The sequence below is a fragment of the Muntiacus reevesi genome, chromosome 2, assembly GCF_963930625.1.
Source record: "Muntiacus reevesi chromosome 2, mMunRee1.1, whole genome shotgun sequence".
Classification (NCBI taxonomy): domain Eukaryota; kingdom Metazoa; phylum Chordata; class Mammalia; order Artiodactyla; family Cervidae; genus Muntiacus; species Muntiacus reevesi.
In genome coordinates, this window is record NC_089250.1 from 51,418,400 (window position 1) to 51,439,867 (window position 21,468).

General features: G+C 42.9%; 1 protein-coding gene across 1 annotated transcript in view; it reads right to left on the minus strand.

The window, feature by feature from the left end:
- Positions 1 to 17,873, minus strand: part of TGM3 (transglutaminase 3) — a 30,054-nt gene extending 12,181 nt beyond the window's left edge. The window contains exons 1-7 of the mRNA XM_065919647.1: positions 17,696 to 17,873; positions 17,123 to 17,365; positions 16,390 to 16,508; positions 14,894 to 15,022; positions 11,693 to 11,870; positions 11,450 to 11,585; positions 459 to 562 (exon numbers count right to left, since the gene is read on the minus strand). Of these exons, the coding sequence (XP_065775719.1) occupies positions 459 to 562; positions 11,450 to 11,585; positions 11,693 to 11,870; positions 14,894 to 15,022; positions 16,390 to 16,508; positions 17,123 to 17,365; positions 17,696 to 17,873 (1,087 nt within the window). The remainder of the gene's footprint in view (positions 1 to 458; positions 563 to 11,449; positions 11,586 to 11,692; positions 11,871 to 14,893; positions 15,023 to 16,389; positions 16,509 to 17,122; positions 17,366 to 17,695) is intronic.
- Between the last annotated feature and the right edge of the window lie 3,595 nt (positions 17,874 to 21,468).

The following is a 21,468-nucleotide window of genomic DNA, read 5'->3' on the forward strand; positions in this document are numbered from 1 at the left end:
AGTCTGGCAGGGGACACCCGGAAGGTGAGAGGGGTGCTGGGGGCTGTGAGCATAGTGGCCTAGAGCTGAGCCAGGGAATCTGGGCTAAGTCCCAAGGCGAAGGGAAATGGAAGGTTTCTGTGCTGGGAGGGATGGGCTACTAGAGGCTGTGTGGGAGAATCACTGTTAGCAGGGGACCAGTCCCTTCCCTACTGCCAGGCATGGGCCAGGGCCTTTGCAGCAATTGTGTGGGAGCAGGGATGTCATTCATTTAAATAGCAGCCTGAACCAAGCCAATTAAGAGGAAAATCTACTTTGAAAATATTTTTGTTTTAATCCCTCTCCGTGCCCTCCAAAGGCAGAGAAGATTTAGGTGATCTTGCTGTGCCGCTTTCCACCATTGTAAAGATTGAGAGGTCATGACTTAGAGCCAAACCCAGAGAAGGGGGGCACCAGCAGGCTGACAGAGGATTGGTTACCTTGGCTTCTCTCCTGCGGGGTGGCGTCCAGAACCTGCCATCCATTGTACGAAGGGCCCAGGTCAGGCCGCACAAACCAGGCTTCATTCCAGACGTGGAAATTCCTGCAGACAGAACCACACGCTGCGGAGCTTGGCCAAGGCCACACAGTACAGGAGTGGCAAAGCCCCACATCTCTGATCTGACACTGCAGCGCCCTCATCCTCAAGTGAGTTTACTCTGGGCCCGTTATTGTGCTAGACCTCGGCGAGCACTGTCTCCCTAAATTCTCACAGCAAGGTTAAATGGGTACTCCTTTTATGCTCCTCTCATAAAAGGGGAAACTGAGGCTCAGAGAAGTCAAGCAGCTAACAAGTGTGGCCCCAGGTATGCCTAACTCCAAAATCGCCAGGTTCTACTGCCTTTCTGAGGAGCAGAATGGGTCTAGGTTAGAGCCAAGACCCAGCGAGCAAACCCACACAGCTTTCTCTTGTGCATCCTGTTGGGGTACACTACTGTATTTCATGTGGGATGAAAATGAATGGGGTGCAGAAGAGTGACAGGTCTGGCTAAGAGCCACAAAGCCCTGAGGTTGAGGTCTGGATAGAAGAATGCACATGCCAGTCCTAAAATGTGCTTCATCAGTACAGCCCCTCATTTCCCAATCTGCATGTTCTCAGTCATTAGTCCCCTCCCTCACCAGGTGTAAACAGTTATCCAAAGCTTTCTTCATTCTTTATTCTGCCCTCTATTCTCCTCCTCTCCAATCCCACAACAACTACATTAGCACTGACAGTTTTGAGTCCAGCTTGGAAGAAAATGTAAGTCTGACATAAATTCAAGTTCTATTCAACTTGAAAATTTTTTTTTTTATATTTATGAGGTGGAAAAGATAGTTTTAAGCAGAGAACCAACTTCAGAATGATACATATGACTAGGTAAAAATATTAAGCTTTCATATACCAAGTAAACAAAGAGACTATAGTTCTGTTTCCAGCATGGAGGAATAAGCTCATAATAGATAGTCTCTTTTTTTTTTTTTTTTTTTTTTTTTTTACTAACGAGGAGGAGCTGTAATAGATAGTCTCTTGTGCAAAAACAACAAACTGACAAAAGATAACTATCTGAGAGTAAGCAAAGTAGGAGGATTTTGGAAGGGTGTCAAAAAACTTTGAGGAAGAGACTAGCATGGAGCAAATTGTGCTTTGGTGACCTTGTTCCTAAGGACAGCTGCAGTAGATGTACAGTGCAGAGCAATAAAAATTCCAACAGACAGTTCACATCTTTCTGACCTAAGGAGTTAAACAAACAAACCCTGGATTAACCAGAATCACTAGAGAGTGTGGGGGAAGTCTTGGAAAGGAAAGTCAGAAAGCGGAACCCAGATTTGTATATTAACTCTGCCTAAGCTTCTGGGTGACCCCTGAGCTAGGCATATACAAGGCAAACCACAAACAGTCCAGATAAAAATTTAAAAAATGAACTGAAACTTGGGCTCCTGCCCAACACAGGTGAGACAGAGTTTGCAGTTTGAGCCTACCCCAGGTAGGCTCCTAAGACAAAATGCAGAATCAAGACATAGCCAATGACCAGGATACAATCCCCAATTAATGAACATCTAAAGAACCAGAAAAATATCACTTACCCTCAAGGCAAAAGACAATCAACAGAAATTAACCCTTAGATGATCCGGATGTTAGAATTATTGATTAAAGACTTTAAAGTAGTTTTGATAATTATCATCAATGGAATAAAGGAAAATATGCTCACAACAAATGAAACGAGGGAACCTCTTAGCAGAAAAATAGAAAATATAGAAAAAAAGTCAAATGGAAAATTTTAACTGGAAAAATGACCAGTATCTGAAATTAATTCAATGGATGGCTTACTAGCAGAATAGAGATAACAGAGGAAAGAGTAAACTTGAAGACAGATCAGTATAAATTATCCAGTCTGAAGAAGAGAGGAAAAAAAGGTTGAAAAAAATCACTAAAATAGGGAAAATACATGCAACATGTATACTAGACAGAGACTTACTATAATGAATATTATAAAGTATTTACAAATCAATAAGACACAAAAGAACCTGTTCCCAGGTGACTCAGTGATAAAGCCAGATTCTCCTATCTGCAATGCAGGAGACACAGGTTTGATCCCTGGGTAAGGAAGATCCCCTGGAAAAGGAAATGGCAACCCTCTCCAGTATTCTTGCCTGGGAAATCCCATGGACAGATTAACCTGGTTGGCTGCAGTCCTTGGTGTTACAAAAAAGTTAGGAACTAAACAACAACAAGACACAAAAGAAGTCAGGCATGCCAATGATGGACAATGAGCAGGCAATTTTCATAAGCAATAAAAATGATCACCGAACATATGAAAATAGTATTAACTTCACCACAATCAAAAGAAAATTAAGGCTGATTTGTGTTGTTGTGTGGCAGAAAACAATATAACATTGTAGAGCATTTATCCTCCAATAAAAAATTAAAATGACCAAGAGATATCATCACGCCTATTAGACTGACAAAGATGAAAGCATAGGATGACACCCATTGCTGTGTGGGAAAGCAAGCACTGTCATACACTACTGGTGGGAGTTTAAATGTGTGTGACATTTGTGAAAGGCAATTTGGCAATCAGTGTGAAAAACCTTTAAAAATCTACATACCCACTGAACCAGTAATTCAACTACTAGAAATTTCTCCTATAAAAACCATCACATTCACGTACATAGATGTACATGGAAAAATGTTCACTAAAGTGTTGTTTGTAATAGCAAAAATAATGAAGGAAAAGTTTACCAATAAGGAGATGGTTAGACAAATTGTGACACAACCATCCAACAGAATATCATGCAGCTGTCCAAAAGAATGAGCAAAATCAATCTAGCATTTACATAGAAAGATGTCTAAATTATATCACCAAGTAAGAAAAATTACGAGTGTGTATGTGTATGCATAAGCTTATAAAAATATATACTGATATGATGAACCTATTTTGATTTAGAAAATATATATTCTTGAGATTTCTTACAATTGTGAAAAAAGTCATCATAAAAAAAGTAGTGGGAGTCCCTCATAATTCCATTATCTTAGATAATCACAGTTTAAGTAATGGTTTGGTGTAAGTATTGTGCATATGGACAGATTTTGGTGCATATGAACTAAGTTGTACATTATTTATTTCTGCAATGTTTTCATTTTCTACAATGAAAATTACTTATTACTTCTACAATTTTGTAATTACAAAATATGTGTGTTAAGTTGTTTCAGTTGTGTCTGACTCTGTGTGACCCCATGGAGTTTAGCCTGCCAGGCTCTTCTGTCCATGAGATTTTCCAGGCAAGAATACTGGAGTGTGTTGCTATGCCCTCCTCCAGGAGATTTTTCCAACCCAGGGATCGAACCCACATCTCTGAAGTCTTCTGCATTGGCAGGCAGTTCTTTACCACTAGCACCACCTAGGAAGCTCTAACTACAAAATAAATGAATATTTTAAAATATGTATATTATATGAACACTAATAACTAACACAGTTAAGTGTCAACACAGAATAATACTAAGTGTCTGTGTTATGTCTTAATCTTCACAGTGTTCTTATAAGGGAAGATAGGAATAAGTGTTATCCTCTTTCAACAATTCTGAAAACTGAGGCATAGAGAAGTGAAGTGACTTGTTCAAGGTCTCAAAGTCAGTAAATAGGCAGCATTGGATTTTAACCCAGGCAGAAGTGCTGCAATATCCATGCTTTTAACAACCAAATGATATTGTCTCTCTCAATTTTAATTTATTGATAAAGGAAGATATTAAATGTTATAAAACAGGCCATTTAATCTGGTCCCATTTGGGTAATTATTACTCAGCACACATACATCTAATGTGTGTGAGTATAAACAGCATGAATGTCTGGAAGGCTCTAACTCATAATATTATTAGCATTTTTCTTTGGGTAGCTATATTACTATGACTCTCATTAATTTATTTTTTATTGTTTTATAATCAGGAAAAAGTGTTTTCATTTTACATTTTGTAAAATGAAACTTGCAAGCCTTTCCATGGGGACCAGATCCAGAGTTCTACACTATACAGTTGGTCAGGAGTTAGAAGAGCTTCCTAAGTACTTATCAGGTGCACTATGACCCTGCTAGATTCTTCAGGGGAAAGGAGAAGAGCTAAAAAGTCAGTCCCAAAACAAGACAGAAGGGATAAGGTCATGAGAGGTGAACAAACAGATAATGAAAAAAAATCAACCAATGATAGGAGGGGAAAGAAAGCAATCCCTTACTCACTACTGTAATGAAACATAGCTCATTACAAAATTTCTGGAAGGCAATAGCAATAGATGTCATAAGCATTTAAAATGTTCATTCTCTAACCTAGGATATACCATTTCTAGGAATCTTTCTCATGGGACTAATCACTGATGTGCTCAAGATTTCCATATAACAATGCTTGTTACAGTGTTATTTAAAGTAGGAAAAAAAGGGGAATAGATAGGTAACATAGGAAATAGGAAATAGTTTACTATTATAGTGGGAAAAGAGATAATTGCTTAACATTCAATGGAATGTAATACATTTAAAATCTTATTTTTGAAGATTAATGACATTGGGAAAATGTTCATAATACCCTGTTTAGTCAAAAACACATGATTTAAAACTATGAAGTGGTTGGTTTCCAAGTATGTGAAAAAGCAGGATGTGTCTATTACATGCTCTGTCTTGTGCCCAAGTCTTATAAAATGCATGATCCCAATTCTATAAAAACAACAACTCATAAAAGATTGGATAGAAAACTATCAAATATTTAAAGTATGTGAACAATAGGATTATAGATGATTTTTACTTCTTTATATGTTTTGTGAGATTTCTTACAGTTGTAGGGGAAAAAAATCATCACCACAGAAATTATCTCCAGGCAGACCCACAAAATCTTTTTTGGGTCCTTAAAATCGGTTATATTTTACCCAGGAGAAAGTAGGAGTGTGGGAAGATGATCTTAGAAGGGTGGGAGGGCAAGAGAGGAAGACAAAACAGTAAGGACACCAAATTTCAGATTCATTTTGTTTCTGACAGAGAACCTTAGGAGAAGGGTGAGTTGGTAAAGATATACAGGTGAGTAACTATGTTTGAATATTTATTTGCAAGGCAAGAATTTAAGACAAAGTAGATAACAAGCACATCCTGGTTCCGCCCTTGTTTGAAAGCCATCACTTTGCTCACACTTACTTGGATGTATGTGTCTTTCAAGTGCATCATCAAGGATGTGCTGGTTTGTTTATGGTCATGTGCCACACTCTGTCCCACCTCCCAACCTTGGGCTCCGCTCCTGTCTTGAGGGTTTCCCCAGTAACAGCGCAGAAAAGCACAGACTGAAGTATTTATTTTACAAGAAACTGATCTCTGCCCCTCCTTGCTCCTCCATTCAAATCAATTCTAATTCAACCTTTGAAGTTTCTAAACCACTGTCCCTAGAGACAGCAAATTGAGTTATGCTGACCTTTGAATTCATGGGGTCAGGGGACCTTCTCTAGAAGTGACCCAGATTCCCACCCCTTATGCTGGTAAAAGCTTATTTGTCTTTCTAAATGCAGTTCAGATACTAACTCCTTCAAAAAATCTTGTACTAACATACTCAAGAAAATTAGAGATACCAAGGGAACATTTCATGCAAAGATCGGCTCAATAAAGGACAGAAATGGTATGGACCTAAAAAAAGCAGAAGATATTTAGAAGAGGTGGCAAGAATACACAGAAGAACTGTACAAAAAATGATCTTCATGACCCAGATAATCACGATGATGTGATCACTCACCTAGAGCCAGACATCCTGGAATGTGAGATCAAGTTGCCCTTAGGAAGTATCACTACGAACAAAGCTAGTGGAGGTGATGAAATTCCAGTTGAGCTCTTTCAAATCCTAAAAGATGATGCTGTGAAAGTGCTGCACTCAATATGCCAGCAAATTTGGAAAACTCAGCAGTGGCTACAGCACTGGAAAAGATCAGTTTTCATTCCAGTCCCAAAGAAAGGCAATGCCAAAGAATGCTCAAACTACCGCACAATTGCACTCATTTCACATGCTAGCAAAGTAATGCTCAAAATTCTCCAAGCCAGGCTTCAGCAATACGTGAACCATGAACTTCCAGATGTTCAAGCTGGTTTTAGAAAAGGCAGAGGAACCAGAGATCAAATTGCTAACATCTGCTGTATCATTGAAAAAGCAAGAGAGTTCCAGAAAAACATCTATTTCTGCTTTACTGACTATGCCAAAGCCTTTGACTGTGTGGATCACCACAAACTGTGGAAAATTCTGAAAGAGATGGGAATACCAGACCACCTGACCTGCCTCCTGAGAAATCTGTATGCAGGTCAGGAAGAAACAGTTAGAACTGGACATGGAACAACAGACTGGTTCCAAATAGGAAAAGGAGTACGTTAAGGCTGTGTATTGTCACCCTGCTTATTTAATTTATATGCAGAGTACATCATGAGATGTAACTCCAGCTGGGCTGGAGATGGCACAACTTGGAGTCAAGATTGCTGGGAGAAATACCAATAACCTCAGATATGCAGATGACACCACCCTTATGGCAGAAAGTGAAGAAGAACTAAAGAGCCTCTTGATGAAAGTGAAAGAGGAGAGTGAAAAAGTTGGCTTAAAGCTCAACATTCAGAAAACTAGGATCATGGCATCTGGTTCCATCACCTCATGGCAAATAGAGGGGAAAACAGTGGAAACAGTGTCTGACTTTGTTTTTTTTTGGTTCCAAAATCCCTGCAGATGGTGACTGCAGTCATGAAATTAAAAGACGCTTACTCCTTGGAAGGAAAGTTATGACCAACCTAGACAGCATATTTAAAAGCAGAGACATTACTTTGCCAACAAAGGTCCGTCTAGTCAGGAGGAGAAGGGGACAAAAGACGATGAGATGGTTGGATGGCACCACCGACTCAATGGATATGAGTTTGGGCAAACTCTGGGAGTTGGTGATGGACAGGGAGGCCTTGCGTGCTGCAGAGTCGGACACGACTAAGCGACTGAACTGAACTGAACTGAACATACTCAGAGTGCCAACCCTACCTCTATGCTATCTCTGAATCTTGCATGATTCAGTTATTTAACTTCTGTTTCACAATCACCAGCTTCCTGTGCAGCTGGGAACTCCTCTAGTGAGGTTCGATATCTCACTCCGCTTGGTGCCCAGTGTCTAGTGCAGGGTCTGACATGCAATTCATGCATGACGCTCTTTGAATTGAATTGTTCTGGAACCCTGCCACTCTTGCCTTGGTTTCCTTGCTGTGGGTCTAAGCAAGCTGCTCCAGGTACTTTGGGGACTGGCTAACTAGTAGTAGAGACTGGTGGCCATGGAGTGATAGAGGCCTTAGGAGTTAGGGCTCATGTAGGGGTGTGGGTTATGACAGTTCTTCTCCAGTACTTACTGACTCCATTACCCTGACCACAGGAATGGGCAGTCTTCATTTGCCTTCCACCTCAGAGCTCTGTAAAGGCTGCAAATAGAGTCAAGTCTGACTTGAGAAACTGGGGGGTCAAGTCAAATGAACCAAGAAGACAAGCCAGAAATGTCAAGATAAAGATAACTTTGGCCAAACTTTTCTAAAACATTTGTTTGCAGGCTTCAGAGACCTCCTTTACAGTGGCACAGAGGGGAGCCATAGTAAAGAAGCTTTCCCCAGAGTATCCTGACTCCAAAGTAGTGAAAACGCCAGAGCCTTGTGGCTTTTAAGTCAAACCACTGACATGAGCAGAATGACTTAGAAGAAAATGGACCCCACTGGATGCTGTAATGTGATTCAAAGAGAGCTCTAGAAGAAATTGCCAAGGTCCCCTGACCTAGCCCTTCATTTTACAGACAGGAAACTGAGGTACAGAAAGTTAAGGAACTTACATAAAGTTAGACACTTATTTAGAGCACCCAAATGTCTCCAGTTGTTTACCAGTGCCTCTCCCTGGGCCTCTGGTTTCTCAAATATGAGATAAGTAGGTCCCTCTCTAAGATCCCTCAGAGATCTTAATGCTCTTTGACTTGAAATAGTCCTATTGATAGACACCTGTGTCTACCTCTAGCTTGGACACTATTTCAGTTTTACTTTGGGAAAATCGTTTCTCCCCACTGAGCCCTGAGATAGCTTCTAGAGTCATAGAAAATTTTCATTTGCCACCTAAGTGTGAACCAAAGAATCCAGAGTCTTCAGCTGGTTGGTGTCCAGCCACTGCCCTAACCCCTATTCTGGAAAATCTCAAGTGATGCGGTCAGATTTCTCAAACATCAGTCAGGAATAGTGATAACATTCTCTGGCATCTCTCTGGGGCTTCATAATTTACAAAGCTTGGGTTCAAATCCAAGCTTCACTGTTTCCAAGTTATCTGCCCTTGAATGAATGACTCTATGTCTCAGGTTCCTCAGCTGTAAAATGGGGTGATCACAATAGTGTCTACTTCATTGTTTCTAAAGAGTACATGCAGGCATTCAGAAAGGGACCTGGAGCACAATTGCTCAGCAAATTATTAGTTGCTGCTGTTATTATTATTAAGCACTTTTAGGTGCATAACCTCACTTGATCCTTACATTCTATTACTTTAGACAAATCTGAACAAGGTTCTAAAAGCTTTTAACATTTGCAACATACAGATTCAGATCAAAGAATTTCTGTCCAAAGTCAAACTGTCCTTTTAATAATAGGCAAGGAAAAAAAATAGGTTAGTAATTTCACTCCAGGCAGAAAATGACTTGTGAGCTAGTTCCCTCCAACCCCTGGCAGGAACCATGTTGAAGGGACTCTTGGGAGGTGTAACTGTAAATCAAAAAGTAGGGTGAGCTGAAGGTTCACAGAAGCAAAAAGTTAAAGAGGCTTAAGCGCGCATCTAGTTTTAAGCCAACAGTTATTTTTCACTGATGGGGAAACTAGGGGCCAGAAAGATGGAGTGGCTTATACAAGTTCTAGAGTTAGATGGTAGTGGGACTGGAACTGGGGCTCAGGAATCCCTGTGTACACACCATCCAGGGCTGGTTCCCCATCCACAGTTGGCAGGGAAGGGGGAGGAGGAGGGATGCTCAGCACCCATTGCTTTCTGAGGAGGGTTCTGATGAGGGACCTCCAGGAAAAATCAGACTTTTAGGACCTGACTTTCTGCAACGAAACCAACAGAAATGACAGTAGAGAATGTCTCCATGGGTCCAGACTTGCCCTAAGGTGGTTATATTTAGAATGAATTGTGAAGCTAATGTGTAACATGAACGAGTAACCAAGAGATCTCAGGTCTAATTCCAGATTCAGCTTAAAGGCCCCAACTTCCTGTTCCTGGGAGGTCTTCCTTGATGACTCCCTCCCTGAGCTCCCACAGTACTAAATGTCTGAATCACACAGCTGGGACACTGCATCGCTAAATAGCCTCTAATGACCTCCCCACTTCTTGTCCCCTAACAGCACCAGAAATGCTCTCAGCAGAAGGACTGAGCCTTATGCTTTCTGACCCCTCTGCAGTTCCTAGTGTGCAGGTTAATCACAGAAGGGTTATGCCAAAGGGGACCACCCTTTCCCCCAAATCAGTCATCTTGTTGGAACAAGCATCTCTTTTTCTAAAGGAAGACAAAGCCAGGATTGGCATTGTCCCGAGGATCAGAAAAGGTTGCAATGGGATTTTGGACACAATAACAAAAGGAAAAAACAGGGAGAAGAAAAGACATTCACTTATGAGAAGCTGGAAAACAAAACCTCACTGTATGTAGCAGCATCACTAGAGAGAACATTATGTGTGTGTAGATTAAGGAAGAACATCTGAAATAAACTTTCTCTCCCCCGTTAAACCCTAGCATCCATGTGACCTTGGGTGAATTACATATACTTCCCTCCCTTCAGAGGGGAGAGGATGCTTACAGCATTCAGTGCCATTATTGGTACGGGCTGTTGTTTATTTGTTTTAATATCTCTTTTTGTTAATTTTAATATTCCTTTCACATTATTCTATTAGTTACCCTAAGTACATTTCAGTAAAGTTGCATCTACTTATTCTGGGAATGATAAGCAATAAAGAATTTTTTATACAGATTATCTCAAAGTTGAACATCTGGAAAAATGATGACATCTGTTATTAAGTTATCTAGCTATGTATATGCATGTGAATGATTATTATGCGTCTATCTTTTGAAATGGATTCAAACAATGGATTATTGACATACGCATGTAGTACTTTATATACGTAGACATCTATGTGTATATACACACATAGACATAATTATTTTCAGTTGCCATCTGGCAATAACTTGTCATATGATATAACCTTAAATAGCTGTAACAATATCTATTTTATGTATAGAAGCAGCTATACAAAGTTATAGATATATTCTTGTAAGTTTTAGATAACCTACTTTCAGTTGGCATGTATTATATATTATACACACATATGCACATGTCATATTTATAGTTTAGAAATATATATTTCCAGTTACATATAAAGCTTCTTATTTTCAGTTGAAATCCAGAATAAGCTAACATTTTATTCTATCAATCAAGATACAAGGAAATTTCTTACATATGAGAAAATATGTTGCTTTTCTTTAAGAAAGCCTGTTAAGTCATATGGGTTGCCTGAAATGACATAAATTTATTCTTCTTACAAGAAAATCAATAGTTTCAATGTTTCTCTTCTAAAATATTATAGGGTCTAGGGGCCCCTATAAATTCAGGGCAGTTTCATAGAGCCCAGGAATCATATTTTTCACTGGTATCAGAGCCTTCATCCGATGGCAAGATAAAGTGGACCATCAGCATTTGCAGAACTCTGAGAAGAGTTTTGGGTCTTGCTAGCTTTGGCATTTCCATTCTACACTTGGTCTTAGCCAAAAGGCCAAGATATGATAGCATTTCTATTCTAAACCATGTGTTGACATGATACTTGCCCCCTGACTCCTGTTTGGAGCTGGTCCCAGGAGCTGGGGAGAGCTAGGGAGGAGCTACTTGGATTTGGTGCTCAGAAAGGATCAGTACTCACCACACGCTATCACTGCTTTTGTCTATGGGCCGTCCCAAGGGGTCGTAGTAGACATCCACGCTGAGGTTTCGGTCTGTGTCATGAGCTGAGTTGAAGTTGGTGATCACTCGGGAGGGAATTCCCAAACATCGCAACACTGCAAGTCAAGGGCAGTCTGAGGACACGAGGTGCAGTGGAGACAGTACCTGGGGGCCCCCCACTGCTGCCCATCCATCCAGCAAAGTCACACCTCATCCAGAATACCTGTGTTGAGGGTTCCAGCAAAGACCCAGCACTGGCCGTATCGAACAGGCCTGAAGCCAGATCTTTGCCACTCCTTGAGGATCTCCACGCTGCCATTCCAGTTCCTAGGATCCCGGCCACCAGTGTAGCTACCACTCCAGTTCCCAGCAAGGACGCCATTGTCATCATTGCTATTGACCTGGGCAGGAATAAACCCCAGAGGAATCAGAGAGTGACAGGCAGAGTCCAGGGGGCAAGGTAAGGAGTTAAAGAAGGAAGCCAGGGAGACTCCCTCAAGTCTCTGTGTCCTTCTGGGCGATTTGGATGATAATTGTGATAATGGGTATCAAGACGTTTATAAATTTGAAAGTGCTTTCCTTAACAGGCCATGTTTGCCCCTAATTCACATGTCATTCCCAGCTCACAGAGGAAATCAAGGCTCCATGGCTTGTCAGTGATGAAGCAGGGGTAGAAAATCAGCCCACAGTCAATTCCTGGCCAGAACTCACGGGCTGCTGCTGCCTGACTTGGGGATCCATAGTTTGAAGCTCTCTTTTGGTGACCTGGTCTTCTAAAAAGATCACTTTAAAACTTTAGCCACTAACTTATTCTTGGAAAGAATAAAGATGGACTTTCGCTTTTCATCCATCCATTCATTCATTCACTCAGCTTAACTCATGATTCTTGTATATGGGTATTTTTGTGCGTGCTCAGTCACATCTGACTCTTTGCAATTCCATGCCAAGCTCCTCTGTCCATGGAATTTTCCAGGCAGGAAGACTGGAGTGGGTTGTCATTCCCTTCTCCAGGGTATCTTCCTGACCCAGGGATCAAACCCATGTCTCCTCCTCCTTTTGCATTGGCAAGCAGATTCTTTACCACTGTGCCACCTGGGAAGCCCTTGATTCTTGAATAAGTCACGTGAGAAGAGCACTAGACTAGGAATCAAGAGATCTGAGTCTCTTAGTCTGAGTCTTTTAGAGACTCATATTGAAATATTTAGGGACAAAATGATGCAATATCTGGAATTTATCACATAATCCATGGAGAAGGGGACACAGATGAAACAAGACTGGCCTTGAGTAGGTAATTGATGAAGCTGGTGACAGGCACAGAGGAGTTCATTTTACTTTTTCCTCTAATTTTGTGACTGTCTGAACTTTTCTATAATAAAGAGTTAAAAGAAGAACTTCCCTGGTTGCTCAGTGGTTATAGTTTGCCTTGCAATGCAGGAGATGTGGGTTCGATCCTTGGTCAGGGAGCTAAGATCCCATGTGTCACAGACCAACTAAGCCTGTGAGTTGCACTGGGCCCAGGCACCACAACTAGAGAATCTGTTCACTGCAACGAAAGATCCACAATTGTGCCACAACTAAGGCCCAATGTAGCCAAATTAAAAAAAAAAAAAAGTTAAAAGAGAAAGAAGAAGGAGAAACCTGAATCACGAGCCCAATCTGGCTGCTTGTCAGCTGGGTGATTGCTGACAAGCTGATTCATTCAAGTTCACCTTCCTACAAAGGGAATGGAAGAAGCAAGTACGCCCTCAGCTGTCTTCCGTCAGCCAGGTCTTCAGAGTTTATGAAACTGATTAGCGTTTACCCCAACCTCACAATGAGAACTGCTCCCACTCTCTGTGGGGGTCACAAGGCAAGGCCTGTGAGAATCAGCAGTCTGGAAATAGAAGGATCCTTGCCCATGACCAGCTGACCCAGCCTTCACGGTCCCTCTGTGTGCTGGGTGAGCTCTGCACCCCCTCCAGGATGGCCAGGCTGGAATTGCAGGATCAGGGCCATGGGGCTTCTTCAAGATGGAAGATTGCACGGCCCATCTCCATCTCTTGAGTCACAGGTGCTCCAACCTCCAGTGTGGTAATCACAGGCTCATCTCTGACTGAAAGCCGAGTGTTTCAAAGCCCCACACAGGCCATAATTAGCTCGTGGTCCAGCCCAACCAGGAGGGCTAGAGAGAGAGCAGGGAGGTGCAGCTGAGGAGCCTGGCTCTGAGATCAAGTGTTTTGTCCCGAGGGCTGGAGTGAGTCAGCAGCCGCTGGAGCCAGCTGCCTCCCCCACCCTCTCCTGAACTGAGGCGGCTCAACTTCCTAAGTTGCCCAAACACCAGCTTTCCTAGACCTTGGCCTGGGCTTTAATCCCACCCTTCCAGGACCACTTGGTTTTCAAGGTTCAGCCTGGGCCCACTCCCTCTCTGACTCTTCCTGCCACCATGGTTCCCACCATCTCCTCAGGGCCTCCACATTCTCTGGGCCTCCCCACACCTGCCCTGGCAGGTTCGAGTTAAGAAGCCCTGTCTGATGACCCCCAATATCTATCATGTAGTCAGGAGGTCGTTCACTTAACCATGTAACTAGCTCATTAGCTTGGATATTCTCCAGCTCAAAAGAGACTGGAAATGCCTAGTCCATTAATCACACACACACAAAAGTTGACACTTCTGAGTAATTGTTTAGGTTCAGAGGGTTAAAGTTCAAGAACTCTCTGACTTTTAGCTTTCTAATTTATAACTTTTGAGCAGGTTATCCCTTGTTTGGACATTTTTCTGATGGAGAGGTTTTCTACCCACTGAGTACAGAGCATTCCTCCAGCATTCAGCTTGTGTATGTATCCAGCTAATGTGTGTGTTTGGATAGGTGGGGTAGGTTTCTCACGTGGAGGGAGTGGGTGAGTTGAAGGTGGCCCCAGGCGGGCAGCTGGAGGCTTTATTCTGGACAGACTCACTCGAGGGCTAAGTTGTGAGTGATTCCCTTCATCAGGTTCCCCAGCTAGAAAACGACCATGTCAGCCTCTGCCCTCCCCACTGGCACTCACACCCTCTGTGCTGAGGAGGGGATAAGTCAGAGCAAAGGAGCGTAACCCCTTCCCCAGGAGCCCCAGAGATGGAGCAGTGTCTCAGCTTGTGTCCTCCCAGCCCTGGCGGACCCCCAAAGATCAAGTCCTTGTCGTCTGAGGAAGGCCTCACAATACAGTGGGAAGGGTTTGGGAGCCGGCAGCCTGGGTCTGGTTCTGCCTCCGCCACTCACTCCCAGGTGTCTCAGGCAAGTCCTTTAATTTAGAGGCGTGTCGTGCTCTGTATGTACAAAATGGGGATATAATAACCACCAACTTTATTTTGTGAGACATCAACCAACAAGATGAGTGGTTGTGCCTAACCCATAGCTGAGTTTGATATAGGCGAACAACTAGTTATTATGGTTTTCTCAGCACTCACCATTGCACTCAGCACCCGGCCAATATATCTGGGGTCGTTTCTGCGGGCCACATCCGTAGCAGGGTCACGGCGAAAATTCAGACTGTTATCCAGGACTGACAGGCAAATGTTCAGAATGCCTTCTTCAAACTGTTCAAAATGGGGCCATATGTTACAATGAAAGAAATTACAAGTACTATCGGCTAATTGAGGGCATGGAGGTTATGCTGGTAAGAGCCATGGGCACTGCCCATATCTCCCCCGCCCCCACCACGGCTCCCAGAACTGAGAGACAGAGGAACAACCACCCACCTGGCCTTTAACCCTGAAAACTCATCCAGACCTCTTGCTGTATGCAAGGCCTTGTGCTGAGGCCCCTGAAGTTTAATGAGACTCCCTCAATGTTACGAATTTGAGAGCAGTCACTTGACCTATGTGGGCCTCAATTTCACCATCTGTATAACAAGGGATCAGGCTGAGCACATCTCAAAGTTTCCATCTAGTTCTGACATTGATCTCAAGCATATCACTTAGGCTTTTGGGAACTGATTATAAAATGTCTCACTAAAATTGGAATTTGAAGACATTTTCACAAAATGGAGAAGGTCAATCTCTTTCTTGCCTTATAGTCTTCATATATGCTGTTCCTTCTTCCTCCAATGCTTTTCCCCAAGATATTTATCCAGCTCCCTTGCCTCCATTAAGTTTCTGATCCTAAGTTCCTTTCTAAGCAAGGCTCTCCCAGATCATCCCATCAAAAATATCCTCCCTTCCACCCCTCCATGAACCTTATGCCCTTACCCACCCCACCCCTTTTTCTTCTTTTCTATGAAACTTAACACAGAAAACAACATATAAAACTCAACATATAAAATATATGGCATTATACTGAAGATAAAATACATGGCAGATGTGCCCTGGTTGACTACTAGACACGGGAGAATGTACGTCTGTCCACCCTCTGCTGGGCATCCAAGGCCCCCACCCAAGCGACTTCATTGTAATGCTTCATTTGTCTGCTGGAAAGAAGAAAATATGGAGGGAATCCCTGGATGTGGCTAGCTGAGCAAACTCGGGAATTCTGTGGACTCAGATGTCATAGTACTCTAGGACCCTTGGGAGGTCGAATACTCACACCAAGGAAATTTCATCACATTACGACATGGAATGAATAATAGAAACTACTGTTGTGCAAGTCTCTACTGGGCCTTATCTTCATTCATGTATCATGGTACCAACAACATGTTGTTGCATCAATTTAGTTATGTGTCTGTTTTGCCCATGAAAATGTGACCTCTTCAAAGACATGAAATATGTCTTATCCATCTCCTATATCCATAGGTGTACCTTGGTCGCTGGCACATAGTATATCATCAATGAATGTCTTCTGAATGGATGAATAAATAAGAGGCAGGCAAATGGACAGATTTGGGAACTGCCACCTATCTGTGGGGTCTGCCGCAGAGCTTCTTTGGGTAGAATAGGGACATTCCTGCCAGCCTCTATGATCCTTTTACCTGTCCATAGTTCCAGCCAATCATGCCAATTCGATTTGCGCTTCCCACAAAGATGATGCCAGCATCTTCCTGAACATATTCCTCTCTCTCAGCATGGTTACTCATAAAGACACCATCAGCTGTTTGACATGAAAAAAACAGATAGTAGGGGATAGAATCTTACAGAGAACTGTAGAGACTCGTCCTTGTCTTAGTCCTGAGTACCCACATGGTGGCTGGAGCAAGCCACACCTTCAGCCCTTCCCCCAGCTGCAACGAGGAGTGAAGCCTTGGGGTAAAATGCTTCCACGTCATATCATGAGAACTATAAACTTGAAAGAGAAGCTGAGATGACCTAAGAATCTGAAAATGAGACCTCTGGGAATGAAAAACTTGCTTCTTCAGGCACAAGCTGTCTCCATGCTGCAGAAAGATGCTGTAGTCATTACACCATACTATACAGTTTTGGAAAACTCATGAGATCCTTGCAATAGTCCCAGAAATAGCAAGTTATCCATCTAATGGTGAGGAATTTGAGGCTCAGAAGGGTAGAGAGGCTGACAGACTCACATAGTGGGTTCAGAGTCAGAGCTGGACTAAAACCCCTGGCTTCTGACTTCTAGCTTCTGTGCTCTTTCCCTATTCCACAAACTTCCCCTAATCAAACCTGAGCCCATGAAAATCATCCCCTCCGTCTCTTTTCCATGGGCATCCCTTAGCTGATGGCTGGAAGTGTGGGTGGTTGGATGCCTACCTTGCAACCAGGGGTTAAAGAGCAGTATGAATGTCCCAAGTTTCATCGCGGAATCACTGCCCTGGGAGGAGATCTGCATGTCTAGCGTGTACCTTCCAATGGGCGCATTTGCAGGACTAAGGATGGAGATGTTCAGAATATTGTCCCTGCTGGACACAAGTTGTGCACCCCAGCCGCTGCTGCTTGTCCCATTGGAGAGTGGAAACACAGCCTTTGTCTTGGCCGACTCTGAGGGGTAAGGCCCTGGAAAAAAGACATAGGACAATGGAAACCAAGTAGTGTTGGCTGACTATGGAGAAGCCAGATCCCAATATAACTGCAGGGACTCTTTGGGAGACGTTATACAATGAAGCAGCATGTTATGGCACTGGAAGCAACTGGAGAACATGTGGTCCAAATCCCTCTTGAGGTTAAGACTCTGACCCTCAGAGATAGGTGAAAGTTGACTCTACCAAGTCAGTGGTAGATCTGGGTTAGAGCCTGGGGCCACCACCACCACCCCTTGGATGCACAGCCCCAAGGTCTCCTCAAGGTGTGTATGTGGGAGGTGAGTGGGGAGCAGTGAGCAGGTACCTGTGGAAGCTGTGAATGTCACTCTTCCTCCAGAGCTGAGACCTCGGTATAAGGTCAATGACACTTGGAAGGGTTGGCCTCTCCGTACGATGAGATCCTGGCTGTAGAACCTGTCTGTGTGATGTGCCTGCCGGTTGGAGGCTGTCTGCCAGTTGACACTCTGGAGTCCTAAAGTCATGAGACAGAAGAGAGGACTTGAGATACTGGGAGAAAAGGGATGGTGGCATATGGAAAAAGGTGTAAGTTACCGAAGAGGCAGCTTTTGGACAGGGCTTGCTAGGGAAGAATCTTCTTGGAAAAATCACATTAAAATGCAAGATGGCAAGCACTTCATAACCTATTCCCACCTGCTTTTTCAGGTGGCTGACGCTTTGCACACACTACCTCATCTCCCCTTCCACCTGGCTGACTATCACTCAGCCCCCAAGGAAGTAGCTTCCCCCAACCAGCAAGGAAACTGAGTAAGCAATTCTGTGCACGTTATTCTCCTTCCGTTGTGAACAGTGGTGCACGTAGGGCTGGGAGGAGGCTACTTCTCTTGAATCTACCATCCTGGTTTGGCTTTCTTGCTTTTCCCTTTGTGTCTTCCCGGACACCAAGTGCCTTCTATCATGCCAACACCCAGCAAATGTTTACCCGTGTCATCTATACTGTATATGTGCAACACCTTGGTGTTGGCCTGTGCCCCTGAGGCTGAGAAGGAGCGTGTGATTCTGGGAAGCATTTTGAGACTTGAAGATTGGGAAACCACTGGCCTGGAGGACCTTTCAAAGGCTCACTGGCAAGAGTGGTCTTAGGCCACGAGATCCCAGATAAGATCCTGAAGACAAACACCTCAAAATCTACCCCCAACTTCTCAGATGATTGTGTAGGTGAGGGAGCTAAGCTGAGAAGGGTTATGAGAGATTCCATGGGATATGAGGAGTTCAACCTTTTTAAAACTTTTGAGATAGTTAATCCCTTTGAGTTATGTTTGAGACATAACAACACCCAAACTTCTGCAAATGAAACTGGTCTCTATCTTTACAATGTGGTCACAGCTATGATGGGAGTGTGATGACACAACTCTTATTTATATATGTCTGCCTCTGTTCATTAGAATGTGCCTTCTTTATCTTTATATTCTAATGCCTGATGCATTGCTTGACTAGATTAGGACAATCAGATAAACAAATGAGGGGCTAAATGAACAAACAAACATAAAACTAATGTCATGCAATGACCTTCATGACTAGGGCTCCAAATTTAGTCTATCAGGAAAGATGCATAAGGGGTATTCATTTAATAAACATAGAAAGATTACCTGTTATCTGTAGGACACTATGTAAGGCACATGTTGGGGTGTGAAAATGTATGAAAATTAGTTTAAACCCTCAAAGAGCTTCAGCAGTGCATAAGACAACAGTGCATAAGAATGAATGATGAGGGAAATCCAATCTCCTTCCCCCCCACCCAAAAAGATGTCTAGAAGATACAGGCAAGAATCACTTTCAGTTATAGGAATCAGGAAAAAAATTCATCGCAAACGCCAGGCCTTGAAGGAAGAGAAAAATTTGTCAAGCGCATTTCAGACAACAGGCAGAGAGACTGAAGGCCCAGAAGAGCAGGTGTATTTACGGCTAGAGCAGAAGTCTTATCTGGAAGAGAAAGGGGAGACATAGAGGGCATGGCTCCAGGGCAGGCCTGGGGATGGGGATCCCTCCAAGCAGCTCCAGGGGTGGGCACAGGCTCATCATCGACTCAAGTGGGATGCAGAATCCGGGGTGATGAACCAAGGTTGTTGCTGAAGCAGCTTGGACAGTGATCGTGCCACCTGCTCAGTGTACTAAAGAGTCATTCATTCACATGTCCACTCATTTATTTATACGTTGAGCAAATAACTATTGAAAGAATAAATTAAAAAGCTTTTTTTCTTAAACTCAGGAAAACTAAAACATCCATGTAGCCAACAAGTGTCTACTGATTGAAGAGAAAGGCACAGAGAGAAAGGTGGGACAAAAGGAGATGAACATTCCTGCACATAAATGTTGAATGGTGAGAGCTCAGATCTTGGGTGGTCTCTGGCTGGCTGAAAGTTAGGACCCTCTAGGGCAACGTCCCCACCTTCTAAACACCTGCTTCTTACCAACTGCAGTTACTATCTTCTGTGCATGGGAGTCGGTAGAGATTTACTCACTGTCTCGCTTTAGAAAAAAGAAGAGTTCTTAGGTACAGTGGTTTGAGGTCACACAAGTCTCCCCAGAGATTCCTCCTCACTCCCAAACCCGAAAGGATGTGTGTCTTCTCCCCAGGAGAAGCTCACTATTCTTGACCATGGGTTGAGAACAGAAAGTATGTCCCTGGACAGCCCCCTCCGATAGCACAGGTTAAGGAATGGGGGGGGGGGGCGCAGCAGGGATTCCCACCTGTAGCTGGTTTCTGCCAAGGCTTAAACACTGTTTGCTAGAGCTGTGTCAAGAGCAGAGGCGTCTCCACAAATAACTAATGTTGACGAGGGTGTGGAGAAAAGGGAATCCTTGTACACTGTTGGAGGGAATGTAAATTGGTACAGCCACTATGGAAAACGGTATTGACGGTCCTTAAAAAACTAAAAATAGGACTATTATATGACCCAGCAATTCCACTCCTGGGTATCTATCCAAAGAATACAAAAATGCTGATTCAAAAAGATACAATGTTCATAGCAGCATTATTTACAACAGCAAGCTATGGAAGCAATCTAAGTGTCCATTAACAGATAAATAAAGAAGATGTGGTGTATATATACACAATAAAATACTACTCAACCATAAAAAGGAATGAAATTTTGCCATTTGCAACAACATGGATGGACCTGGAGGGTCTTATGAAATAAGTCGGACAGTGGAAGACAAATACTGTGTGTGTGTGTGTGTGTGTGTGTGTGTGTGTGTGTGTGTGTGCTCAGTCACTCAGTGGTGTCCGACTCTTTGTGACCCCATGGACTATAGCCTGCCAGACTCCTCTGTCCATGGAATTTTCCAGGCAAGAATACTGGAGCATGTTACCATTTCTTACTCCAGGAAATCTTCCCAACCCAAGGATCAAACCTACTTCTCTTGCATCTCCTGCATTGGCAGGCAGACTTCTTATCACTGCACTACCCAGGAAGCCAAATACTATATATTATCATTTATATGTGAAATCTAAAAAAATGAATGAATACAACAAAACAGAACAGACTTATAGATACAGAGAACAAACTAGTGGTTACCAGTGGGAAGAGAGGGCAAGATAGAAGTAGGGGATAAGAGTTACACACTATGAAGTATAAAATGAATATAAGGATAGATTGTACAGCACAGGAAATATAGCCAATATTTTATAGCAACTTTAAATGGAATGTAATCTATAAAAATTGAAACCCCATGTTATATATATGAAATTAATATACTATTGTAAATCAGCTACACTTCAATTTTTAAAAAGAGATTTGCAAGAAAAAGGGGGAATCAACACACAAAAGTACACATGGCCAGTTCACATAGGTTTGCCTAAGTCCTGAAAAATAAAAACAATTCTAATTATTAAAAAATAAAAAGTAGAGGCCTGTCTCTTTCATCCCAGAACCCAGTGGCTTGTCTGTAGAGAAAATGAAGAAAAGGCTGAGCTCCAGGGTGCCTTGACTGCAGAGACACTGAAAGGAGACAAAGGGCCCTTTGCACACACTAGGTGGGGTCCTCGGCTGACAGAGAAGATCATCTCTGCCTCTCCCACCGTGAGCGCTGGATGAAAGAGTCTTGCTTCTCCCTGGA